The sequence below is a fragment of the Branchiostoma lanceolatum genome, chromosome 12 (genome assembly GCF_035083965.1).
Source record: "Branchiostoma lanceolatum isolate klBraLanc5 chromosome 12, klBraLanc5.hap2, whole genome shotgun sequence".
Lineage (NCBI taxonomy): Eukaryota > Metazoa > Chordata > Leptocardii > Amphioxiformes > Branchiostomatidae > Branchiostoma > Branchiostoma lanceolatum.
In genome coordinates, this window is record NC_089733.1 from 18419686 (window position 1) to 18447102 (window position 27417).

Here is a 27417-nt window from a genome sequence, read left to right on the forward strand (position 1 = left end):
CGTGTTTTTAGTGATTTTTTTGTTTTTTAAATGACAGAAAAGATTGCGCCCGTACGGAAAGTTAGCAACAACGTTAGAATGACGGACAGAGAAGATTGCGCCCCAGCCTCGGGCAGAAAGTTAGCAACAATGTTAGAATGACGGACAGAGAAGATTGCGCCCCAGCCTCGTACGGAAGGTTAGCAACAATGTTAGAATGACGGACAGAGAAGATTACGCCCCAGCCTCGTACGGAAAGTTAGCAACAATGTTAGAATGGTAGAGAACAAATCTTCCAATATTCGAGGACTGGATTGTCCATCTAGTCAATTGCTACTCTACCTATACCATTATAAGGGGTCCGTGTATTCACCGAAATAAGGGAAATACGCGAAATACACGAAATACACGTTCGAAATACACGAAATACACATGAAGATGGCTGAAATCTACCGAAATACAGTATGATTTGATGAGTTAACATCACAGGTTGCTATATGCCGTCTTAAAATAATATATTTATAGCCCTGGCGACAAGAAAATGACAGAAAATACTTCGCGATCCCGGCCACGTCCGGTCGCCGCCATCTTTCTTACCATACACCATGATGTTTGTTTTTCAGTGGTGTCTTCTTATGTGTCATTTACACAAAAAGGGTGGTGAAATGTACCGACATACAGTATGATTTGATGAGCAAACATCACAGGTTGCTTTATTTCGGCATAAAATAATATATTTATGGTCCTGGTGACAAGAAAAGGACAGAAAATACTTTGCGACCCCGGCCGGCCGCCGCGTCATCTTTCTTACCATACGCCATGATGTTTGTTGTTAGTGGTATCCGAGTCATTTACACGAACATGCTTGTAAAATGTACCGACATACAGTATGATTTGATGAGCAAACATCACAGGTTGCTTTATTTCGGCATAAAATAATATATTTATGGTCCTGGTGACAAGAAAAGGACAGAAAATACTTCGCGACCCCGGCCGGCCGCCGCGTCATCTTTCTTACCATACGCCACGATGTTTGTTGTTAGTGGTATCCGAGTCATTTACACGAACATGCTTGTAAAATGTACCGACATACAGTATGATTTGATGAGCAAACATCACAGGTTGCTTTATTTCGGCATAAAATAATATATTTATGGTCCTGGTGACAAGAAAAGGACAGAAAATACTTCGCGACCCCGGCCGGCCGTCGCGTCATCTTTCTTACCATACGCCACGATGTTTGTTGTTAGTGGTATCCGAGTCATTTACACGAACATGCTTGTAAAATGTACCGACATACAGTATGATTTGATGAGCAAACATCACAGGTTGCTTTATTTCGGCATGAAATAATCTATTTTTGGTCCTGGCGACAAGAAGAAGGCTACCCTGGGCGCCAGACTAGTACCGGGTCGCTAGCGATTTTCTTCGGCTGCCCAAGGACAGTCAGCCCGCCAGGTCTTAGAAGTCCCCCAATGCGCTAATGCTAGGGTCACATTTCCAATCCGGGGCCCGGCCGGGCAGTCTTTGGGAACGGAAAGTATACAGTGAGTTGTCTGTTGATTAGTAGGGCATTAGAAAAATGTCAAGGACATGAAAAATAACCTTTGTAAAACCTGATGAAATCTTGAATGGAACGGGGCTAGAATTAAAGTGAAATTTCACTGGATTAATCATTAATCTGTTAATGAAAATGAGATGAAATGCACAGGAATCCAATTATCAATTTTACAGCATGTACAAAAACAACAAATACACAGCACTGCTGTCATTGGATTTTATTACTTGTGCCTGCATTTACTAAATACCTGTATTTACTAAATACTCAGGGTAATCTAACAGAATTGTACCGTTAACAGCAGTTATTGTAAGAGAAAGTACTAAGTACATTAAAGTTCTTGCATTAATAACTAGAGTGCCAGGATCTTAAACCTCTGCCAAATTATGAAGTATTTAATGTAGCAGTAGTAGTAGTAGTAGTAACCTTTATTTTCCTTGGATGGCCCTGTCGGCCTGTACATTTACATGCATATACATGTCCGTTCTTCCGAAGGGGCCAAGTGGAGGGGAGTGTCACGGGAAATAGATAAATCAATAAGATACCAAACAATTTAGATCATAGTACCAGTCAGTGCCATCACAGTTCTTACCAGCTGAGCTCTACTGTGATCCTAAAGATCATATAAGTTAAAGCTAACTTGTCACAGTGTCAGTGAGATTTTCCCCGCTCTTGACATATACTAGTTAAAGCCTGTCAATAAGAACCTTAACCCTTGCCCTTATATAACCATAGACATGGTTCATAAATAACCAAGGAGGTTAAATATACAAGATAACATTTCCCCTGTGTTCACACGGGATGTTCCTGTGAATCACACAAAACCCGCATCCCTACCAAACCCTGAAGATGATCCTGTAAAATGGAGAGAAAAAAATATTGACATTCCTTTAAATAAATGATTCATTTTTTGAATGTTAAAACAGAAAAACGGATGTCAAAAAGATAGCCAAAAGAAATTGGATATTGATGGATTTGAACTCACGATCTATGAACTCGCGATTTGTCGGCCTACCAGTTGAGCCAACATGATTAACTCGCTCGGCTCGGTCATTCCAAGGAGGCTGTAACGTCCCAACACGTCAATTGGTAAGAAAGAGGACGCGGCGGCCGGCCGGGATCGCAAAGTATTTTCTGCGGATTTGTTGTCGCCGGGGCCATAAATTAATTATTCGATGCCGAAATACAGCAACCTGTGATGTTTGCTCATCAAATCGTACTGTATGTCGGTACATTTTACAACCATGTTCGGATACAAACATAACAATTAACAACAAACATACCATAATGCACCACAAGTTAGGAAATACGTAATACCAAGGAGGTTATATAACCTCCTTGGTACTAGTAATACCTAAAGCTAATCTCCAAGCAGATGACACGGGCACGGCGGCAAAATAAATATTATAAGGGATGATATTGTCAAAGGGATGGTATTTGCCAAGGAAGTTTGGTCGCCAGGGGGTTTCATTTGCGGGCAAATTATCAACTTTACCGTGGACTGACTCTACTGGCCAATTATTACTTTTTTGCCGAATTCTACGACCCATACGCTCGTAGGAAGGGCTGGTAAAGGTTTGAGAAGTTCCTGCCCACTTGTTCCGTAATGTGTGGGGTTTGTTATGTTTTCCTTTCGTCTGAATAAATCATAGGCTGTCATCTCTTTATAATCTCCCTTGTTATCATCAATTTCGCCACTTCCTAGCTTTGCCACTTTCTTACATTTCTACACGTTTTTTTTTCCAGGTAAATTTACCGTGAGACTGGAAGAAAGGACCATTAGGCCTACTTAATATAATCTTTGTTCCAAATGCGTTCACGTTGAAATATGCGTTGTTGGGTTATCAAGTGTTTCTGTTTTTTTTGTTATTAAACTTATTGTCAACTTTATATATTCGATATTAAACTTATTGTCAACTTTCGTTCTTTTCTAACACCTCAGGTTCTGACGCGTTTTGTTTTGTTTGAAGTTTTGAACGAAGACATTTGTTTCGCCTACTTAAGTTAATACCGTACTAACCGTTACTAACAGAAGTCCAGTCACAGCAAACGTACATTAGCAAACATCAACGAATGTATTTACAATGCAAAATGTTAAGAAAGACATTTAGACCAAGAGCAAAAGCAAAATAAGTCACAAATCTATATTACGTAAAATAGCAACAGCATTCATGGAAAGTACGCAAGTTACTTACAAATCGGGTCTTTACATTTCTTGTTGAAGGTAAAGAGACCTAGTCAAAGTTATTTCAGAAATGGCACAATCCATTAAAAAAATTATATTACGAAAAATGGCAACAACTATTTACAAATCGGGTCTTAACATTTCTTGTTGAAGGTAAAGAAACCTAGTCACAAAGTTATTTCAGAAATGACACAATCCATGAAAAAACTAGAGTTCCACAAACACATTATCTTCGCCAAATAATCAAGGCTTATTATGGAAAGGGATTTATATTTACGTGCCTATCACCCCCTGCAAATTTGATCATGCACCATACCATTTGGACGTTATGATTGGGCGAATGAGTCCAGTTAAGATAGGGTTAAAAATCATTTGGTGGTACAGGACTAGTATATGTGTAGAGTGTGCTGATATATGTTATAACTGGTCATGAAAAAATATGATTATGTTGATATTATATGGGCCACAAAGGTTCGATATGGCAGTGTTGAAAGTTGAAAATGATGATGAAATAGTACAGTCAATACATATGAATAGAATAAATCTGGCACGTTTTTAGGTGTTTCTAGTCAGGCTTTCTATTTTGTCCCTATTTCGTTATGTCGCCAACCGTGTTGAACAAAAATGCTTAAACTGAACGCGTCAAAAACCAGCAGGACCCACACCTCTGCTTGGAGAATAGTTTATTTATTTGACCTACATGTACGTTTATGCAAGGCTATCTGTTTACATGACCTGACACTGTCCCATGTCCCATTGAAAGGCAGTGGGTTAACAAACTTTCCTTACTAATTATGCAAATTAGCTCCTTATTTGCATAATTAGTCATTGATTATGTAAAGCACCATCCGAGCTCTCTACATACCAAACATCACGACGATCTGTCAACCCATTCTCAAGTTATTCATGTCCGAATGTCAAAACAAAAACAACCACCGCGGTTCTTAACAAGCCGCTAGGGGGCCAAAATTTACAGAACTTACTTTCTGTGGCATGAACTATCTACCACATAAAAATCATGACCATAGCACTTTCAGAAAATATGCCCCTAAATTTTGAAGCTCTGCTGCAGTACCTTTGGTACCCGCTAGAAGGCCCATTATCGAACTTGACTTTCCTTTCGGTAAATCCTACCCATCCACTAAATATCATAAGGATCCATCAACAGCTTCTTGAGTTATGTTGTCCACAAGAAAATTCACATCCACACAAAGCCCGCTGCAGTACCGACGGAAAGTGCCAGGAGAACCATTTTTGAACCTGACCTCCGTTTTCACAACATCTACACACCTGCAAAAAATCATGAAGATCCATCAACGTTTCCGTCACTTTTTTTGCCTACATACAAACACAAAAAAATGCTAAGTCCGCTGCAGTACTATTAAAAAACGCAAGGTAAACCATTTTCGAACTTGACCTTCCTTTACACAACCACTACACACCTACTAAAAATCATAAAGATTCATTGAAGTTTTCTTGAGTTATGCTCCTGACATACATTCAGACCCACCCAACAGATTTTTCAACCGAAAACATAATCCTCTCCGAGTACAAGTACTCGGCGAAGATAATTATATTACGAAAAATGGCACCAACTATTTACAAATCGGGTCTTTACATTTCTTGTTAAAGGTAAAGAAACCTAGTCACAAAGTTATATCAGAAATGGCACAATCCATTAAAAAATTATATCACGAAAAATGGCAACAATTATTTACAAATCGGTCTTTACATGGCAAAAAAGGTGACACCATGCAATAAAAGGCAAAGTGATAAATTGATTTCCTGCTAAAGTACAGAAAATCACCTTGATTGCTGACGCGCTATGAAAAGGTGTCAAGGTGTTAATCGGCTTGAAAATCACGTTGCATTTGTATGGCTTGCACACTTTCATACGTTAAGAGATGCGACGTACCAAGGAGGTTTGGACGTACCAAGTTCATACGTCGGGCCAAATTTCATACGTTTGGCATTCAAATAGTATGACAGAAGTGTAGTTCGCTGTCAACCATATAGCTCGAGATCACTGGTTTAATAAGAGATGCGACGAACCGAATTTCGTACGTCGGGCCAAATTTCATACGTTTGGCATTCGAATAGTATGATATAAGTGTAGTTCGCTGTCAACTAGTATATAGCTGGAGATCACTGGTTAAGAGATGCGACGTACCAAATTCCATGCGTCGGGCCAAATTTCATACATTTGGCATTCGAATAGTATGATAAAAAGTGTTAGTTCGCTGTCAACCATATAGCTAGAGATCACTGGTTTAATAAGAGATGCGACGTCACCAATTTTCATACGTTTGGCATTCAAATAGAATGACAAAAGTGTAGTTCGCTGTCAACTACTGTACTAGTATATAGCTGGAGATGTACCAAATTTCCAGGGCTAAATTTCATACGTTTCTCATTCAAATAGTATGACAAAAGTGCAGTTCGCTGTCAACCATATAGCTGGAGATCACTGGTATTGATATACTAGTAACCTCCTTGGCATAACTCATTAACTGGTTACAGTATTTCCTGCCGCGCAAAGGATGATGGTATGGCTTGATCCGCCATATTTGTTCCTACATGAACGCTACCCGAAGAGAAAGTTAGCGCAATCCGTTGCACATTATCGCTTCTACTATGGCATATGGGCAGTAGTTAGCAGGAAATCACATACAGGGAAAGTTTCTGACGATTGTTTAGTCATGAACGAACGTTGGACACCGCTGTATTGGATTTTTTGTTTGCCTACGAATCGGACCGCGAGTGTCGGTTGTGTTGGTGGTTCACGGCTGTTTGTCGGCAAACATGAGATTTGTGACCGAGCTTTATTTAGAGATAAATCATGTTCACAAAGACCAAGTAGTTTATTATATGCTTGTAGTTTAATGTCGTGTAGTTTCATATTGTAATGTAAGCCAGTAGTCTTTAGTATCGCTTTAGACTAGCGGGGCAACTCGGGCGGACTCGGCGGGCGACATGGCGATTGACCCCGCTGGCGCACCCCAAAGTACGCCGGCGCTATAGAATTCCTGCCGAGCAAAAAAAAAAAAGAAGTTAAAATTATAGTAGTGAGGCTTCTAGATCGATATCATTACCAATCTTCTCCAAACATACACATATTACGTGCTCAGTAAGTAAGGTGCCGAGTTGTCCCGGCCTAGGAGCCGAGTTGTCCTGATACCCAACAAACATCATGGATCCATCATGGCGTATGGTAAGAAAGATGACGCGGCGGCCGGCCGGGGTCGCAAAGTATTTTCTGTCCTTTTCTTGTCACCAGGACCATAAATATATTATTTTATGCCGAAATAAAGCAACCTGTGATGTTTGCTCATCAAATCATACTGTATTTCGGTACATTTCACCACCCTTTTTGTGTAAATGACACATAAGAAGACAACACTGAAAAACAAACATCATGGTGTATGGTAAGAAAGATGGTGGCGACCGGACGTGGCCGGGATCGCGAAGTATTTTCTGTCATTTTCTTGTCGCCAGGGCTATAAATATATTATTTTAAGACGGCATATAGCAACCTGTGATGTTAACTCATCAAATCATACTGTATTTCGGTAGATTTCAGCCATCTTCATGTGTATTTCGTGTATTTCGGACGTGTATTTCGTGTATTTCGCGTATTTCCCGTATTTCGGTGAATACACGGACCGCCATTATAAGTCCATAGAAAAAAAAATAGATTAAATAACAAATATCAAAACTATTAGAATTTTCCCTTCCCGGAAGTGCCAACCTGTGTAATACTGACCCGCCGCTAGGTGACTCTCATTCCGCGTCCATATGCCTGAACATCTGAACAGAGAAGATTGCGCCCCAGCCTCGGGCAAGCAATTTTGGAACAACCATTTGGAACAACCGCGCCACGTGATTGGTCGAGAGCCCAAAGTTAGAACTCTAAGCTTGTCAGTGAGTGTGCGTGTCCTTGCGCAGGGGCCATGCTACTTCGAAGATAAAGGAAAATGATTTAGCTCTATTCAATGTGCAATTTGACGCGATTTAGTGCCGTGTAACTTCGTAAATATGTCCTCGGTATAGACCAGGAAACAGTTGAGTACTTTGGGTCAGAGTTCAAAGGTCAGAACTTCCCACCATCCTCTGGGAAATTTCGCGCCATTTTGAAAAAAGAGCGAAGAACATAAGAGTGTTCTGTTCCGAGAAATCGTCCCGTACCTGCTCACCTGTCCACAACTGTCCACACTTGCACCATGCCGGGACTTCTGCAGACGTGTGAGGAGCTTTTCGACACCCGTGACCTTTACAAGGTCATAGGAGTGGAGAACACCGCGTCAGAAAAGGAAGGTAAGATGGGGGAGGGGGGCACATGCCTGTAAAATGAATGAAGGCCATTATTTATAATGTTGTAGCCCGGTATCAAAACCTATTTTAGTTAGCTCCCGAGTCTTCTCTCCGCAGATAACTCGGGAGCTATGATAGGTTTGGATACACAGGCACACACAGACACACACATACATACATATACACACACAGTCAAAGGCACACACAGAGAGACACAGACGCACACACAGTGAAAGGCACACACAGACGGCATACACATACACACATAGGCAGGCACACACAAGCACACACACACACACACACACACACACACACACACACACACACATACAGTCAAATGCATGCACACACACACACAAACACACACACACAGGCACACTTACCCACCCAAATATGTAACCTTCATGTAACCAAATATGTAACCTGTTTTTCCTGTTGTTGCAGTGAAGAAAGGTTACTACAGAATGTCCATGAGATTTCACCCCGACCGGAACTCGGATGATGAGAAGTCTACAGAGAAGTTCCAGGCTCTCAGCAAAGTGTACTCCATCCTGTCTGATAGTGGGAAGAGGGCCCTGTATGATGAAAGTGGTAACTACAGACTTGAATAGTTTATCTCTTATATATGTCGATGAAGGTTAGACATCCAGGTAGCTAATAAGATAAGCAAGATAACAGTTCAAGCAAAATTATGGATAAATTTGGGAAGGGTCAGATATTTTAGACAGCATCCGCTGACTTTTGTCAGTGACTAAATGAAAACTGTTTCCATATCTCATACTAGTATATAGTTTTTATTTTGAAGATTCTAGTTCTAAAGTAGAAGAGATAGCCTCCATAGCAGGCTTATGAGTTTTTTTTCTTTTGTTGTTATAACTTTTTTGCTGTTTTCTTATTGAATGCCAGTTGCCATTGTACAGTACACAGTTTAATGTTTGCTTTTGGCTTATGAGAGCCGGCAAACAAGAAACCATTTTTGTATCTGTATCTATATAGCCGGTATTGTCACACATGTAACATTGTTCCTCTTGTTCATGTCACACATGTAACATTGTTCCTGTTGTTTATATCACACAGGAGAGACAGATGATGAGGCTGATGTTGATCAGGACAGAGACTGGACATCCTACTGGCGACTGCTGTTCCCTCAAGTCACCCTGCAGGCTATCCTGGAGTTTGAGAAGAAGTACAAAGGTAGGACAGTCAGAGCACCGTCTTGTGTTTGCTTTCATCTGGATCAAATTCTATGGCTTGAGTTTGACCCTAGAGTCGGCCTGAGCTCGAACATGTTGTAAGTAGTGCTGCGTACCTAAACGAAACATCAGGTACAGGTACAGGTACCGGTACAGAGGTTTAGGTACAGATTCTGACCTGTACCTCTACCTGTACCTGAACTTCTTCAATAATGACAGAAACATAAATAAACTTTTTTAACTTGTCAGTATCTGTTTCCCTTTGTCCATTTGCATCATGTGATGTAATAGAGCTGAAATAAATAAATACAGAAGCACCGGCTAAATATTTTGGGGTCGTAATAAGTTCACAACGAAAAGCTTACCACAAAAACCGCGAACATAAAACCACCGCAAACATTTCTGCATCTACAGTAGCCTAAATCTTTTATCCCATTTTTGCGTTTCCTATGTTCAGGTTCAGAAGAGGAACTTGGGGAGCTGACAGCGGCGTACCAGGAACACGAGGGGGACATGGACGCCATCATGGAGTCCGTTACCCTGGCAACAATGGAGGACGAGCCCCGGTTCCGTCGGCTGCTGCAGGATCAGGTCAGCTCGGGCGCGCTGCGGGACTTCCCTGCCTTCTCACAGGAGCAGAGGAGCAAGAAACAGCACAGGAAACGCAAGGCAAGGATGTTTTTGTGCTCTGTTTTTATTGATTTGATTTTTTTTTATTTGATTTATTGGAATTGCAACAGTGCAATACACGTGGGACACAGGCAGCTATTGCTGGTGTCGTGACCCACACACATAAAGTACCCGATTTTTACACTTGGTTGTTTTGGGGAAAATCGTGTTAAGTATCTTTTTTTCCCAAAGGCACAAGATCGGTGGCAGCAGGGGATTCGAACCCGGAACCCCTTGGTTCTGAGTCGGAAATCCTGCCGTTACGCCACACGACCCCACAATTATTGATGGTATCACATCTTTCATGCTCCATTTCTGATGATACCATCACAAGTTTTTTTTGTACTCTTTATCCGTGATTCCTGCTCCTCTACTTCACTTTGACCTCGTTGAAAAGCGGCTATGTGGCCGAACAAGCACTTTGAAGAAAAATAAAGGCTTTGACTTGACTTGACTTGACTTGTTTTCGTGCTCCATTTTTGATAATGTTTTTACTACTGTATGTGATAGCCACTAGTAAGGATGAGATGTTCACTCTCTGGTTGCCTGGTCAGAAGTGCTCTAGATAGACAGGGGTTGATCTCTTTTATTGATCAATAATCAGCTACAGATGTGGAGTGGCCCTGTCATAGGATCACCCGTGGACAGTACTAGCCATATTCCTGTTCTTACAGCTAAAATATCTTGCAACATCGAAATGTGCTCTCAACAATGTCATCACAGCTTATTGTGCTCTATTTATGATGATGTCATCACATCTTTTCCCTCTCCAGGCTAAGAAAGAGGCAAAGGAGGCGGAGGCAGCAAGAAAAGAGCTCGGGATGGACGAGTCGGAAGATGCCTTGAAGAAGATGATCGCCCAGCGGAGCCAGAGCAGGGAGAGCGGGTTTAACAACTTCATGGCCGACCTTGAGGCCAGATACGCGCCCAAGGGCAAGAAGACAAAGAAAGGGAAAAAGTGATTACCGATTAAAACGTGAACATAAAGAACACTTTGCTGGGAAACTGACTTTTCCTCTCAAAACCCATTTTTTTGTTAAAGATCTGCTTGGAGATTAGTAAGCATTACCCTGGGGATAGTTAGGGGGTTTCTAGATCCCTGATGACTAGATGTGTGGGCTGCTGATACTCATTACCCTGCTGAGAGTACTGCAGCATGACTCACATATGCTAGGCACTACTGGAATAAAGTGTACAAAGAATATGAATCAGTAGACTTTACTTACTGCGCCATATGTGATGTAAGCACTTTTGTTGGAAAATGTTTGTTTTCATGGCAGACCTGGATGTCAGATATGCTCTAAAAACTTTTAGCAAAAGGCAAGAAAACCAGGAAGGGGAAAAAGTGATCAGTACTAAACGTGGAAACACAGAACACTGCTGGGAAACTTTATTTTTCTCTGAGAACCTTTATTTTTTGTTCAAGCTGTATGCATTACCCTGAGGCTATTTAGGGGGCTTCTTAATCCTCAATACAGCCTTGTCTTCATGACGAGATGTGTGGGCTGCTGGTACTTATAAACCCTCTCAGAGCCCTGCAACATGATAAGTAGATATTTAACACATGCTAGGCACTACTGTTAGCACCTCACACTAAGATATTTCAGTAGCCTTTACTTACTGTGCCACATGTGATGTGAGCACATTTGTTGGAAAAATGTTTATAAATAATAAAGTGAAAGCGTTTCAATTATATGTTATGTTTCTTTGTTGAGATGAAACCTGGAAGTATGATATAACATGCCTGTTGTGTGTGTTGCCTGTACTTTTCATTTGTCCTTATCAATACAAAGTGGAGCACTCCATTACAGTGTTATGTATTTGAATTTTTTTTTTTTTTTTTCATTTAGGCCATGTTGATTTCATTATGTGGATGACCTTTGCTCGTGCATCAATTTTTGTCTGTTTCCCCCCCAATAAAAGTTTTTGACAATACTGTTAATCATGCAAATCAGCTGCAAAATGATCAAATATATGCCGTAAAGTGCCAAACACAAATACTGGAAAACGATACTTAAGTTGTAGAATGCTGAAATCAAGTCCAAGGTCAAAGAAGAAGAAATGAAAATGAAGAATCTATCATTTTCCTATATTCTGTGTGTTTAGTCATGTTTTGTTCAACCTTCCTGACCACATAGATTTCATAAAGAAGTCAATTTTTACCTTACTAATAGGATTTCACGAAAAGGGTACTGTAATAGGGAGTACATTGGTGTACTTCAGGATAAACAATTCAAGCAACAACTCGGGAACACGAACAACGTATGACACTTAGCAGTATATACTTTACCGCCTCCTCAAACTCATCACCCGACAACTTACATTGATAGGTGCAGATTACGTCACGTCCGGTTTCTCGGGGTCGCTGCAGAAGGAAGTGACGTCATGGTTATATGACAAAGGTCAACTTTTCCTCTCAGCTTTTTTACTGGCAAAAAGAACTGACGGTAAAATCCGTAAATTTAATGAAGTAACTACTTTATACATCGTAAATCAGCGTGTGAAGGTTCCTAACATTGTAAGAAGTATTTCTGGGTCTGTTTTGCTCGTCTAATTTGAGTAAAACGTCGTTAGTTGAGAAGTTTCGTGCCCGGAAGCCGAGCGAAGCTGCCCGCCATGGTCCCCACCCCGCCGAAGCAGAAGGAGAAGAGACTTAGTCCGTCCCCGGGAGGCCCCGAGCCTGCGCCCGAGGTGAGTCAGAGATGAGTCCCGCTGTTGGTACGGTAGCGAGTGAGTCCTGGTCCGGGTGTAAAAGGCCTGGGCATGAGCTAATAACTGTACAAATAAACCTCTGCGTCTGCATTCGCCGCGCCCCCCTCCCCATATACCACCGCCCGCTTCCCCATACGTTAGTTATAATTTTCATAATCATACAGACGCTAAACAAAAATGTTCTAGTCGACTAGCTTTAAACGACAGTCTGCTCTTACTTTTCCCTGTAATGACAGAGTGCACTAATGGTTGCTATTAAAAAAAAAGAGATTTGTAGTTAGGTTTTTATTTGAAAATCCATAAATGATTGCAAATAATGTCCTTGCAAATACTTATACTGTATGACAATGAAACAGAATGAATGGTATATGATGCAGAATCATTGTGCAGAAGTTCAGCTGATAAGCCTCTTTCTTCCAAATTGTTGTATGCTACAACCACAAATTCTTTCAACTTAATTAATGAGGCCATTCGTAGATTTAGCTGACATGTGCAGTGTCAAAGTGAAGTTGTCGCTGTTGTTGTCTCGACCATTGTCCCAAATTGCATAGCAATGCCCAGACATGTTTTGTTTACGTCTCAGTTGTACACTTCACCTGTGACACTGCACATGTGTACTCGAATCTGCGAATGGGATTATTCTAATTTGGGTCGGGGCCAAGGCAGAGGGAGACCGTCAGGCCCCAGCTCAACAGTGAATCAAATTCAATAAAATATGATGATCATTTTATTTCTTCGTTATTATATCACTAATGAGCCGGGCCTGACCTCTATCCTCTGACCTTTTACCTCAGGCCTGGTGACGAGGCGTCAGCCAATGGGCTGCGGACGTGTCGGCTGTGCCATCACCACGGTAACGAACACGACAGACGACGAGATGAGCGGAAACCTCGGAGTGCCGGCGTTCCCGGCGCTGGCGTCCCCGCAGAGGGCAGGCGGGGGGAAACCTCGGAACAAGGTCGCGCTGAAACCAGGGCGGTCGCTCATGGACTGGATCCGCCTCTCCAAATCTAAGGACTTATCCGGGACCGGCGGACGGCTGCAGAACGTCACGCCAGAGGAGTTAGCGAAACACGACAAGGAGGGAGACGTGTGGACGGCGATCCGTGGGAAGGTGTACAACGTGACGGCGTACGCGGAGTACCATCCCGGCGGGGCGGAAGAGTTGATGAGGGCGGCGGGGAAAGACGGGACTGACCTGTTCAACGAGGTCCACCGCTGGGTGAACTACGAGTCCATGCTGGAGAGCTGCTTGGTTGGTCGCCTGCGAACGACCCTTCACACTGCGCCAAACTCTGCGGGAGCCCCGAAAAGAAAACCTCTGAAAGTTCAGACAGGATTTCTCAAGCCTCCTATTCCCTCGACACTGAAGCTTCCCCAAGCGCCACTTCCAAGTACTTCCTCTGTGGAGAACACCGGAAGTAAACCAAGTACATCATCTGAAGACAAGCTGGAAAACACCTGTGAGAGACCTGTCACCATAATTCAGGACAACACCGGTGGGATAGCTATAGCTGCTCCAGAAACTTCTCAGGATGAATGTGACACCGTGGACAATCCTTGGCCCATAAACCCAGAACCTTCAAAAGCCCCGCTTCCCGACGCTGCCTCTGTGCAGGAAAAAGACAGCATCAGCCACGAGTCGGTTACAGTCTCTCCACCGGAAGCAGCTCCTAACGAGGAAGACGCAATGGACATTTCGGTCAATGCTGTACCCACCGTGACAAGGGAAGCCCTACGTTATGACTGGTTCCAGAGCGATAAAAATGTGACTATAGTCGTGTACACCAAGTGGAAGGGTTTGACTCGCGAGAACGTAATCTTGGATAAAACCGGGAGGGAGTTCCAGCTGTGTCTCATCCTGGGTGAGCAGCAGTACAGTGTCCACGTGGAGTTAGAGGGAGAAGTTACCGACAAAATTAACGTATCGTTCGGAGCCTCAGGATCGAAACTCGATGTTAAGTTGACAAAAGTTGATGCAGGTAGAAAGTGGGCAGGGTTAGGGTCTCCCCTGGACATGGATGGGAGGCTGGTTAGTGCGGGAGATGGTGTGCGAAAGTACCGGGCGTGTTTAGTGGAGTCTCGTGTGGAAGTGACCCACGATACGGTACTGTTCTGCGTGCGTCTGCCTCCCGGGTCGCGGATGTGGGTGCCGGCGGGTCACCATGTGTACGTACGTGGGGAGGTGTCGGGTTTCGGACAGGTTGAGCGCCCGTACACACCTGTCCCGTCGTCCCTCCCACCTGCGCAGGTGGGCCCAGGTGAGGAGCAGGGCGTGGCCCTGTACCTGATGATCAAGGTGTACCCACAGGGCGCGCTCACACCTGTGTTGGGGGAGCTGCAACCTGGCGACCGCCTCGACGTCAGGGACTACGACACAACGCTCGCTCTGCCGCCATTGGTCAACTTCACGTCCATCGCCTTCGTGGTCGCGGGTACCGGTTTCACGCCGGTCCCAGGACTGGTCACCCGGCTTCTTTCCCAAGACGACCGCAAAGTCGACATCACCGTGTTCTTCTTCAACAAACAAGAGAGGGACATCCTGTGGCGCGGACAGCTGGAGGAGTTGGAACAGCGGCACGCTAAGAGGTTAAAGGTCATCCACGTGTTGTCCGACCCCGGGCACGAGTGGACTGGCCGGACGGGACGAATCAGGCGAGAGGTCGTGGGAAACGACCTGCCCGCGCCGGGACCCGTTACCATGGCAATGGTGTGTGGACCGATACAATTTAACCAGGCAGCGGTGAAAGTGCTACAAGAAATGGGCTATCAGGACAGCATGTACTATGTCTTCTAGTACAGGACAGCATGTACTATGTGTTCAACTTCTAGTACAGGACTACTAAGTAGAATATCAGGACAGCATGTACTATGTATTCTACTTTTTCTAGTACAGTACTAGGAAGTAGGATATCAGGACATGTACTATGTGTTCTAGTACAGGAAAGGATATCAGGACAGCATGTACTATGTGTTCTAGTGCAGGACAGCATGTACTATGTGTTCTAGTGCAGGACAGCATGTACTATGTGTTCTAGTGCAGGACAGCATGTACTATGTGTTCTAGTGCAGGACAGCATGTACTATGTGTTCTAGTGCAGGACAGCATGTACTATGTGTTCTAGTGCAGGACAGCATGTACTATGTGTTCTAGTGCAGGACAGCATGTACTACTATGTTTTCTAGTAAAGCAGTCCTGGCATATGTTCTGCATATAGTCAAACCTGTAAGTCAAATTGTATGTTACAGTAGACAGGTGGTCACTATAGACAGGTGGTCACTGTAGACAGGTGGTCACTATAGACAGGTGGTCACTATAGACAGGTGGTCACTATAGATAGGTGGTCACTATAGATAGGTGGTCACTATAGATAGGTGGTCACTATAGATAGGTGGTCACTATAGACAGGTGGTCACTATAGACAGGTGGTCACTATAGACAGGACTCTTAATGCTTGGGTAAATGGACCACCAAAAATTTGCAGGGGGTCCTTATGCGGTGTTCGCTAGTAATGGTTTGACTGTATATCAATGGCCAAGTGGTCCTTTTGCAGAGGTGGTCACTTGTAGTACAGGTGTGACTGTGTATTGCAATTACAGTCCAGGAAATTCATGCTTGTTGGACATTTTACTTAGACCAAATAGTTGTCAAAAGGTCTAGGTGAAAACAGATAAGGTTAGGAGAAAAACTTGAATCTAACTATAGTATGGTTCCTACCTGAAACTGTATGTACCAAGGTGCAGACTTTCCTCTCAGGCTTAGATTGTTTTCATGGTGATTTTCCAGGCCAGCATCATGTGTTCAAATCCAATTGGTGCACTTAATGTTAGCTGTGGTTTGGAATGGGGGTGAAATTGTTTACTCTGTGATAGAGAGAATTTGTTTTCAAAATGAATATGAAATGAAATAGTCTGTACATGGCATTAACTTTACCCCAAATTTTCCCTCATTTAACCTAAAACTGAAGTAAATGTGGTTTTGTGAATAACCAAGTAACAAAGAAATGTGACTTATACAGTTATAGTTATACTGGAGGAATTGTGACTATTTGCTGTATCAAATTTCTCAGGAAATTTTAGATTTGTAAGTCAGATGTGTATAAAAGATGGAAGCTGGGTAAAAATGTATAAACATATCCACAGCACAAACATCATGATGTAACATATCTTTAGCTTCACAGTAGTGTGACTGAGGGAAGGAATCTCAGGGTATGTGGTTATATTACATTTAAATAATTGGGCTCTCTCAATTGCAGGTATGTCTGATAAGATCACCATCGTTTTTCACAAGAGATCTCTCAGTTTTTGGGAAGAATAAAAAAGTCAAGAATAAGTGAAATATTTCCTTCATGTGGTGGTGTGTAAATTTAGCGATTGTGGTAATTCTTTTAGCCAAATGGTGTTTAGTTCTGATAATGATAAAGATAGGTGACTAGGGTGCACCACAGTACAGCTAGAAATCATGTTACAATCAGATGAGAATATTTCATGTACTGTTTTAGACATTGATTAACATTTTGAGGGAGTGTTCTTCCTGCTGCATACATAGAGAATTGTTAGCAGAATGCCTACTTCAGTGTGCTAATGGTTAAGAATGGAAATATTAATGTTCATGCAGTATTTCTTAAAGATATCTATAATTGTACTTCTCTGCAGTATCATACAGGTTTCTTGTTCAGTTATTGCTACCGGTCCCAGCCGGGTCATACCAAAGACTAAAAAAATGGTCCATACTGCTTTCTCTGCTTAGCACTCAGCATTTGGGAAAGAGTATGGAAGTTAAACACACTTCACTACCAGTGGACTAGCCCCCTGCTGTAGTGACTTGCACAAAGTTGTGTGGCCCAGGGCTACAGAAATGGAGATGGGCGCCGCCTTATGCACCTTCGGTGCGGGGAGTACTTTAACTTTTTATTGCTCCCCAGTTGATTGTTATCGATTCTTAATTTGTACATGTAGAACGCACATTATGTTCCGTGAGCAGTTAAAAATGAGATTTGCTTCATGAAGAATAAATGTTGTGTCTCAATTGTGATGAAATTGATTCCTGAACTGCATAAAATAACATATAGCAATAAATAAACCGGAAAGTGAGTAGGTGAGTGAGTGAGTGAGTGAGTGAGTGAGCGAGTGAGTGAGTGAGTGAGTGAGTGAGTGAGAGTGAGTGAGTGAGTGAGTGAGTGAGTGAGTGAGTGAGAGTGAGTGAGTGAGTGAGTGAGTGAGTGAGTGAGTGAGTGAGTGAGTGAGTGAGTGAGTGAGTGAGTGAGTGAGTGAGTGTTAGTGAGTGAGTGAGTGAGTGAGTGAGTGAGTGAGAGTGTGTGAGAATGAGTGAGTGAGAGTTCAAGGCATTTTACATCATTCTATTTCCTCACTCGACTCAACTACTAGTAGGGACGTCCCAACGAAGATATAGATAATGGAGGTCCTGTGTTAGAGGAGGGCCAAACCTCAAGTTAGAGAACCCATCACACTTGGGTCGAAAGTAGGGGTCCATCCTAGTGTGAGTAGATCAAACCTTACAGTCTGATCTTTCGCAGCTTGTACTTAGTACAAAACATGTGTAACGCCAAAAAGTGGTTTACCATGTTTGCAAAACAAACAAAACATAAATTATATCCAGAGTTTTTATTATCAGATAGGTCACAGTTTAAGTCTGACCTTATGTGACCTAGTAGCATTTCAGGTCAATCAGAATCTTGTCAGAGAATCTGCTCCCCAGGGTAAGAGAGAGTGCATGGTTACTCTTGGAGCCTGGGGGCATGACGCCCCTGTTCCCCTCCTTAGTACTGGGTAACGAAACTTGGGATCGGGTCGTTTGCCTGTTCCTTCGGCGGCCCAAGGCAGTTAGCTGCCGACGGCCACTAATTTAGATTGGCAGGTTAACTGCATTTGGCTGCTGAGGGAACTGGCTAAAGGCCGGATCCCAAGTCTGCTTTCCCAGGGCACCTTTTCAGAAGAATCCCTGAATTTGAGTTCGGAGACGTCGGTCAGAGGTCACTGGAAAGTCCTTAAGGAACTCTGGTGGAATCAGTGGCCCCTTAGCCAGGACCAACAGACTGTATAACTCCTTTCTCCACTATACCATCCGTCCATACAACAGACAATTACAGACTGCGTCATAGTTTTGTTGTGTTATAGTGTGTATTAAGATCAACGTACAGTAATTCAGAAGTGCATGTTTTTGTATGAACTATATCATAAGTATATGTACTTTTAAGATTTGGGTTTAAACAAATACAGATTTGAAAGGGCAGCTCTCCCAACACGAGAAGGGGAAAGTCAGACAGAAATTTTTTTTCAGGTACTGACAAAAGACAGTGGATGCTGTCTGAAATGTCTGACTGTTTCAAAACTTTATCCAGTTGCTTGAGTAATTATTTTTGCCGTACAGATTTGAAAGATTTGAGCTAACCGTCCCGTTTCTCCCCAGCAGCCCGTCCAGGGGACCGCGGTCATCGTGATCCACCCGGGATCGTCCCTCCTGCGCATCGGCCGTGCCTCCGATACCTTCCCGCACGTCATACCGCAGGTCATCGCCAGGCGGCGCCGCAACCCAGATACTGCGGGGAAATACGAGGACAGGACGCTGCTCAGACACGAAGCTTGCGTACGTCGCTTTTAAGTCGTTTCAATTTTTCCATTTATTTATTTGTTGGTTTGGCTGTTCAATACACACAGACAGGGCCTATAACGAGCCTGTGGCTATCACACAATAAAGGGCTAGCCCTGCTGACAAATAAAAGACATAACAATGGAATTAGACATGGACAGCATAACAATTTTACATTCATTACATATAAGCTTACCATCGCCCCACTGCCCAAAAAAAGGCCATGGGACTACCTTTCCTTTTTTCTCAGATTCAGAAAAATAATGGTTATTCAGAAGGTCAGCATGATAACAGAGTTGAAAGACTGAACCTTCTGTCACACACTGTTTTAGTGAGTTTTCCTCCAGCCCTCCACTTACATTTAAAGATCTCTCTTGATTTTTACTTTGAAGTGTCAAAAATAAAGGAAATACATTCATTTGGTGACTTTGATTTCAATTATTAACCCAACAATGTACAACAGTAATATTTTCTGTATTCGTAAGATTTGTAGATCTCAGGGCCAGAGTGATACCTTGAGTTTAAACTATGTTTGCTTGTGTTTAATTTGTGTGTTAATGTAGTTGTGTGTCTGTTTTTAATGTTGTACAGCAAGCTGAGAGCAGAGCACTGCATGAGCAAGGCTTGAGAGGAGTGCAGCAAGCTCTGATGTCAATCACCACGTCGTCAGGGCAACACAGACTGGCCCCGCCCACAGAACAGGTAAGCTGTCAATCATCACGTTGCCAGGGCAACACAGACTGGCCGCACCAACAGAAAATGCTGTTCAACTTCTAGCATCCTTTCTGAAGTTCTTCCAATATAATATGTTTTGATCATTTTCTTGAATGGAAGGCTGGCCATAACTGTAGGGTGTTGCTTTTGAACTGAAGAGAATAATAAGAGGTAATAAGATACGCCAAAAATAGTTACTCAAGCAACTGGATAAGATTTGAAACAGACGTTTCAGACAGGATTCGCTATCATAGTCACTGACGAAAGACAGTGGATGCTGTCTGAAATGTCCTGACTGTTTCAAATCTTATACAGTTGCTTGAGTAACTATTTTTGGCGTAAAGTGAATGTTGTTATTCTGCAGCTTGCAGCCTACAATGCACAGGTGGGTCCCCACATTGTTATTAGTGTAAATATTGCTGTTAATGATATATTATATCTCCCATGTGTCCAGCTTGCAGCCTACAATGCCCAGGTGGGTCCCCACATCGAGGAGACGTCAGACCTGGAGTGGACCGACACCAGCTCCAAACCCGAGTACTTAGTGGGACAGGAGGTGGGGCAACTTGTACCAATTTAAAAAAACACACAACAATTTTGCAAGGCCATAACGGACAATTTCCAGGCATTGTATGAACAGAATTTATGGAAGATAGAAATAATTCAGCTAGGAGATAGCAGTGAACTCCTTGTATAGCCTTCCAATTCCAATGATTTCAAGTTGACTAGAGCTGTGTTCATGTTCTTGAACTACGTATCTATCCCCCCCCCCCCCCCAGGTCCTGTACCTGTTAACAACCCTAACCACAAGGCTACCATGCAATCACCATGCAAGGTCCATTGTCCAGTACCGCCTTGCCATTCTATAGCATCTCAGCCTTCAAATGCCAATGATATAACATTAGCTAAAGCTGTGTTCATGTTCTTGAGCTACGTATCTATATCCCACCCCAGGTCCTGTACCTGCACCCCTCGGAATGCTACAACGTCCACTGGCCCATGGCGTGTGGTCAGCTCCATCTGCACAGCGGCCCGGGAGGGTCTCTCACCGCAGTTCTGGCTGACCTGGAGACCATATGGACCACAGCCATCGAGAAGTTCCTCGACATTCCTATCGAGGACCTCAAAGTAGGGTTCTGTCTTGTAAACTATTTTTTTTCTCCCCTCCATTCATTGCCCGCGTAATGAATATCTGTTAAGTCCTAGGTTATGCTTGGGTCACATTTTCAATCCGGGGCCCGGCCGGGCAGTGTTTGGGAACAAAAAGTATGACATAAAAGACAACAAAAGACACAAAACGTACCAAAAATTATTCAAGAGCATAGCTAGTGCATATTTATTGATATACATTTTAATTTTTCGTTTCCGCAAACAGCCCGGCCGGATCCCGGCTGGGAAATGTGACCCAAGCATAAGGGGGAAGCACTGTAGATGTGACATTCTTATTAATAAGCTGAACAAATTTAGCTACAAACATTTCCAATACCATCCAACATAATACATTTTTCATTATTGAAAAGAACTTACTATTAGTATTATCAACTATTATTTCAACAATGAAAAATGCTGGATGGGATTTGAAATGTCTACAACTCTCTACATTTGTTTAATGGTTAGATTTGATCAAAATGTTATTATTCCGTCCTGGATGTCTACCCTTCATAAACGCACTGCACAAATGTTTTTGAGTTATGTTTAACACTACAGATAAACATGTAGCCAGCATGATGTTTGTTTATTTTTGTTTATTTGTTTTTGTTTTATTTTTTCAGCACTACAGATGCATCCTGCTTGTCCCAGACATCTACAACAGACAACACATCAAGGAGCTCATTAATCTGCTGCTGAACAGGCTGGGCTTCTCCGCAGCCATCGCACATCAGGTGGGCTGTCAGTCAATCAATCAATCTGTCAATCAATCTGTCAATCAACCAGTCAATCAGTCAATCAATCAATTGGTCATATTTAAAGTCATTAACCTGCTGCTGAACAGGCTGGGCTTCTCTGCCGCCATCGCAGATCAGGTGGGCTGTCAGTTAGTCCATCCCTCCATCCGACCGTCCATCCATCCATCCATCCATCCATCCATCCATCCATCCATCCATCCATCCATTCATCCATCCATCCATGACTGTGTCCGTGACCCCTTGCAGGAATCAGTTTTGGTATTAGGTTACTACAAATGTATCTGTTTACAGGAGTCTGTGTGTGCGACGTTCGGCAGTGGTGTGGCGAGTGCCTGTGTGCGGGTTAGAGGTTAAAGGTTATATGTGTGTTACAGGAGTCTGTGTGTGCGACCTTTGGCAGCGGGGTGGCCAGTGCCTGTGTGGTGGATGTCGGGGATCAGAAGACAGCCGTGTGCTGTGTAGAAGACGGCCTCTCACACAGAAACTCAAGGTCAGTATGTTAGATTGCAGATGGATTTTACAGATTTGTTGTGAATGCTTGCAGTGAATTGTTTCCATTGAGTGTGGGTAGCTAGGTGTCTGGATGGGTATGTTGATTGTTGCTTGGCAGGGTGTGTGACTAGTGTGTAGATGGGTGCATATCTGGATGTGTAGCTTGGTTTGTGAATAGGTGTGTGGATGGGTATTTACCTGGACATGTTTATTTGGGTTGAATGGCTGGGTGTATTTATAGGCGTTTGTGGTTGGGTGTGTTGATGGGTTTCTGGTCAGGATAGGTCTGTGGTTGCATGTGCAGATGGGTGTTCAGCTGCATGTGTGGCTCGGAGTGTGTAGATGGGTATGGATAGGTGTATGACTGGATGTGTGGTTGGGTGCATGACTGGGTGTATATATATATTTGTGTGTGGATTGGTGCATGGCTGGATGTTAAGATGGGTGTATATATATTGGTGCATGGATGGGTGCATGGATGGGTGTTAGGATGGGTGTATATATATTGGTGTGTGGATGGGTGTATGACTGGGTGTTAGGATGGGTGTATCTGGATATTTAGATGTCCTTCCCTCCCCCCAGACTATGGCTGGACTACGGCGGCAGGGACATCACCAGGTGCCTGGAGTGGCTGCTGAGGAAAAACAACTTCCCATATAAGGACTGCAACCTGCTGGACAGGCTGGACTGTCAGCTGCTGCAGGAGCTCAAGCACTCCTCCTGTCATCTCAACAGGGTACTGCAGCTCTCTTATATACACTCTAATGCTAACCCTGACCCATTTAAGGACTGTCAGCTTCTGCAGGAGCTCAAGCACTCCTCCAGTCATCTCAACAGGGTACTGCAGCTCTCATATATACACTCTAATGCTAACCTAAACCCATATAAGGACTATAACCTAAACCCATATAAGGACTGTCAGCTGCTGCAGGAGCTCAGGCACTCCTCCTGTCATCTCAACAGGGTACTGCAGCTCTCATATACTAGTACACACATTATCCCTAACCTGCCCTAACCCTAACCTAAACCCATACTACAAGAGCTCAAGCACACCACCTGTCATATCAAGAAGGTACTGCAGCTCCCTACATCAACCCACACACACCACAATAAATATGATGTTATTTCACTCTCAATTTTTTGTAGCATGATTTAAGCAGGGCTATGACAGAACCACATGCATTCTAACGGTAGATATTTCCTGCCGTTTCAGGACATGTTTGGTGCCCGATGTCAGGACGTCCATGTTCAGAGGCCGGACACGTTCACCCGGCGGTACCAGGTCCGGTTAGGGGAGGAAACCATCCAGGTACCGGCCACACCTCCTTGTGTTATCTTTGCTATCCTGGTCTTGTATCCACTAAACATTTGGATTCAGTTTTACCCCCAGTAGCTGATGGGTCTGTTTTATCCCCTGTAGGCTCCCTAGCTGTCTGCTCTAGCCACATATGTTTACCCCTTTAAGCCATAGGTATGTTTTATCCCCAGCTGTTTTACTCCTGTAATCGATGGGTCTGTTTTACCCCTGTAGGCACCCATGGGTCTCTTGTACCCCCTGTAGGCACCCATGGGCCTGTTGTACCCCTGTAACCCATGGATCTGTTGTACCCCTGTAACCCATGGGTCTCTTGTACCCCCTGTAGGCACCCATGGGCCTGTTGTACCCCTGTAACCCATGGGTCTGTTGTACCCCTGTAACTCATGGGTCTGTTGTACCCCTGTAACTCATGGGTCTGTTGTACCCCCTGTAACCCATGGGTCTGTTGTACCCCTGTAACCCATGGGTCTGTTGTACCCCTGTAACTCATGGGTCTGTTGTACCCCTATAGGCACCCATGGGTCTGTTCCACCCCCAGCTGTTTGGGCTGGTCGGCAGCAGTCTGGTGCACACCCAGCTCAGGAACCAGGGAGACCCGGAGGACGTCCATGATGAACACTACCTCCTGCAGACACAGAGCACGCAGCAACAGGTAACCTTTAACCTCTCACCTTTAACCTCTAACCCACCAGTACCTCCTGCAGACCCAGAGCACACAGCAACAGGTAACCTTTCACACTTAACCTTTCACCTCTAACCCACCACTACCTGCTGCAGACCCAGAGCACACAGCAACAGGTAACCTTTCACCTCACACTTAACATCTAACCTTTGACCCACCACTACCTCCTGCAGACTCAGAGCACGCAGCAACAGGTAACCTTTCACCTCTCACCTTTAACCTCTATCCCATCACTACCTCCAGAGCACACAACAACAGGTGATTACTAAAATCACAGCTGTTTTTCTCACTTATCTTAGCTTGCTGCCTATGGAAATGTTTGTAGTCTTTATACCCTCCACATTGTGTGAAAATCGATCTGATGACGAGTCTACGAGCTGTAAATAACATTTTTTGCAGTAATACGTCTGATGTTTACTCGATCAGCAATGATTAGGGATCGTCTGTGATTATTAAGGACGTCTAAATGATATCCTGTTTTTGCAGGTGGCCAAAGCTGTGGCAGAGAAGAAAGCGAAGGCGAGCAGTAAGCAGGACCAAGGGGCAGACGGGGACAAAACCTCCCCCGACTCAAAACCCAGCTTAGAGCCCAGGCACAAGAGGGTGCGGGAGGACGCAGGGGGGTCGGAGGCTAAACATCGCAGGGGGGTCGTCAGGCTACCCTCCACCTCCAGGAGGGGGGCGGAGCCTCCCCCCCTGAAACTGATGGGAGTGGACCAGACCATTCTGCACAGTATAGAGTGCTGTGGTGAGAATAAGTACAGCTGTATGATTATACAGTATGTAAATTAAGTTAATACCTGGGCTGTCATCATCATAGCTTGTCGTTTATCTCTATCCTGTTCAGTGCAGCTTCATTCGCTTCTCGCATAACATTTGATACATGTATTACTGACTAGACGATATTTTGGGTTATCACATGGACTTCCGCAATGGCTTCCATCGAATGACTTGTATCTCATATGCCAAGTACGAGATTCAGTCAATTTTATGAAACTTGTGAAAGTAAAATATCACAATCTTGGACTCTGTTCATTTTTCAATCACAACTAATACTAGTAGGTGTTTGTTTTCCTGTTTCTCTGCAGCGTCTGACGAGACGAAGAAGAAGATGTTCTCCTGCATCCTGGTGGTGGGAGGGGGGCTGAACTTCCCGGGCGCGCAGAACTTCCTGCTGCACAGGGTCAGGTCACAGCTGCCCGCCAAGTACCGCAGCATCGCCGACACCATGGAGGTCATCAACAGGCCAAAGGTCAGTAGGTACCTGGTCAGAGGTCAGAACTACTCACACAGTAGAGATAATCAACAGACCAAAGGTCATTAGGTCATCCCCGGGCCAAAGGTCTGTAGGTAATTGTCTGGTCAGAGGTCAATTAGCAATACAGGTCTAGAGGTTATTAGGTCATCACCAGGCCAAAGGACATTATGTCATCACCTGGTCAAAGGTCATCATCTCAAAGTTCAGGAACACTCATGCCATGAAGGTTATCACCTTTTCTATAGGTCAGATGGAAGCTTTACCATGGTTGAATCAGGACTGGGTGGTGTATGTTTTTACCCAGCCCTTGGTTGATTTTTATTATTTGTTTTGACCTTTACAGGACCTGCAGATGGTTTGCTGGAAGGATGCTGGTTTTTGTGTTTGTTTTTTGATAATGTGTGTTTGTTTGCTCCCACGTAGGACCAGGACCCGCAGATGGTTTGCTGGAAGGGAGCGGCCGTCCTGGCGTGTCTGGACACGACGCAGGAGCTGTGGGTGGGGCAGCGCGAGTGGAGAAAGTTCGGCATCAGGATACTGAGGGAGAGGTCGCCGTTTGTCTGGTAGTCAGCGAGAAGCGGTCGCCGTTCGTCTGGTAGTCAGCTGGAAGCGGTCGCCGCTCGTCTGGTAGTCAGTAGCATAGGAAGCGGTCGCCGCTCGTCTGGTAGTCAGCGGGAAGTGGTCAGCATTTTCTGATTTTCAGGAAGAGGTCGCACTTTTGTGTATTAGACAACTGTACTGTGTAAATAAACGTGATGAGGATGATGAACAGTTTTTTTATTATTCATAACATTCAAACTTTACATTTGTATAGTCTTACAACTATATATACATAGTTGAATTGCACTGCTGACAATACATTGGACTTTTGGACAATATGAACAACTAAGACAATTGCATTTCCTCTACATCATAAGCTGTATCTGGGAATTCATTAAAACTTACTCTACTTATTGCTCTTCTCTGAAATTGGAAATAACTTAAAGTTAACCTTCCCCCTGATGCCTAACTCTGTAACCAATAGAGATTGGGGTACCAAATGGCTACTTCAGTGTGCTAAAGGTTAAGCTTTGGCACCTCTATCAGTGCATTGTATTGTTGTCATCACCATGTCAGCTGGACTGTTTGTGTAAAAAAAGAAGACCATAATATCTTTATACAGTACATATAAGTGTAGATGCTACATACAGTCTGTTCAGCTTGCATGTACCTTCAAGTTGGGAAAATTCCATATAAGGTGTTCTCTGCAAGAACAAGAAATAAAAAAACCATCACACATTGTATTTAGGTCCCCTGCTCTTTTCAATAGATGTTTTGAACCTTTGCTTATTCATGATAAGCTCAAATCGGCACGCAGGCTGCTTTTCATTGAGGTCATGAGGGAAGAGGTAAGGGTCAGATACAATATAGCAGAGATGCACAGTCATTTGAGTCCTGATAACTCTATCAACATATATCATTACATATTTATGGTGCAACAATATATAATCGCTACAACATACAACGTATAGTAGGGCGAAAGATCTGTGGAGCCTGGTAGAGGCTATGGAACCGCCATGAGAGAATCCTACTGGATACTACACCCCAGAACTGTGGGATTTATATTGGTAGGTACAAAGTTGGAGAAGGAACTGCGGTGTGAGATCACGGGTCAGCACCAGGTCGGTCCATTGAAGAGACATGGCTACTGGATGGAAGTTTAGTTTCAGTATTTCAAATAAGTAAATATGATTTATAATAGTTAGCAGAATTAATTTTGGATATTTCCTCCCCCCGTATACAAGAAACAAATCTTTTCGTGTGGTTTATTATTTTTTCCTGTAGAAATT

At 43.6% G+C, this 27417-nt stretch overlaps 2 protein-coding genes across 5 annotated transcripts; both read left to right on the forward strand.

The window, feature by feature from the left end:
- The first annotated feature begins 7576 nt into the window (after positions 1 to 7576).
- LOC136446189 (dnaJ homolog subfamily C member 9-like) lies at positions 7577 to 11590 on the forward strand. Its single transcript, XM_066444504.1, has 5 exons — positions 7577 to 8036; positions 8478 to 8624; positions 9111 to 9227; positions 9684 to 9895; positions 10669 to 11590. Exons 1-5 carry the CDS (start codon positions 7943 to 7945, stop codon positions 10855 to 10857), a joined length of 759 nt encoding a protein of 252 aa, XP_066300601.1. The 5' UTR covers positions 7577 to 7942; the 3' UTR covers positions 10858 to 11590.
- A 695-nt stretch (positions 11591 to 12285) lies between these two features.
- LOC136446162 (actin-related protein 8-like) lies at positions 12286 to 26871 on the forward strand. 4 transcript variants are annotated; one of them, XM_066444479.1, is made up of 14 exons: positions 12286 to 12586; positions 19038 to 19214; positions 19809 to 19919; positions 20296 to 20316; positions 20407 to 20487; positions 20886 to 21059; positions 21704 to 21814; positions 22213 to 22328; positions 22913 to 23066; positions 23544 to 23639; positions 24160 to 24300; positions 24817 to 25078; positions 25419 to 25582; positions 26012 to 26871. In XM_066444479.1, the coding sequence occupies exons 1-14, from the start codon at positions 12512 to 12514 to the stop codon at positions 26153 to 26155; spliced, it is 1827 nt and encodes a 608-aa protein (XP_066300576.1). In that variant the 5' UTR covers positions 12286 to 12511; the 3' UTR covers positions 26156 to 26871. The 4 variants fall into 4 exon arrangements, with proteins under 4 accessions (XP_066300576.1, XP_066300574.1, XP_066300577.1 ...); XM_066444477.1 differs by lacking the exon at positions 20296 to 20316 and having other exon boundaries at positions 20386 to 20487; XM_066444480.1 differs by lacking the exon at positions 20296 to 20316 and having other exon boundaries at positions 19041 to 19214; positions 20386 to 20487.
- Positions 26872 to 27417: the final 546 nt, after the last annotated feature.

Coding starts and splice junctions, on each gene's coding strand:
- LOC136446162 (XM_066444476.1), top strand. CDS start 13,425: ATGGGCTGCGGACGTGTCGGCTGTGCCATCACCACGGTAACGAACACG.
- LOC136446189 (XM_066444504.1), top strand. CDS start 7,943: ATGCCGGGACTTCTGCAGACGTGTGAGGAGCTTTTCGACACCCGTGAC. Junction 9,228..9,683: donor GTTTGAGAAGAAGTACAAAG/GTAGGACAGTCA, acceptor TCCTATGTTCAG/GTTCAGAAGAGGAACTTGGG. Junction 9,896..10,668: donor AACAGCACAGGAAACGCAAG/GCAAGGATGTTT, acceptor TTCCCTCTCCAG/GCTAAGAAAGAGGCAAAGGA.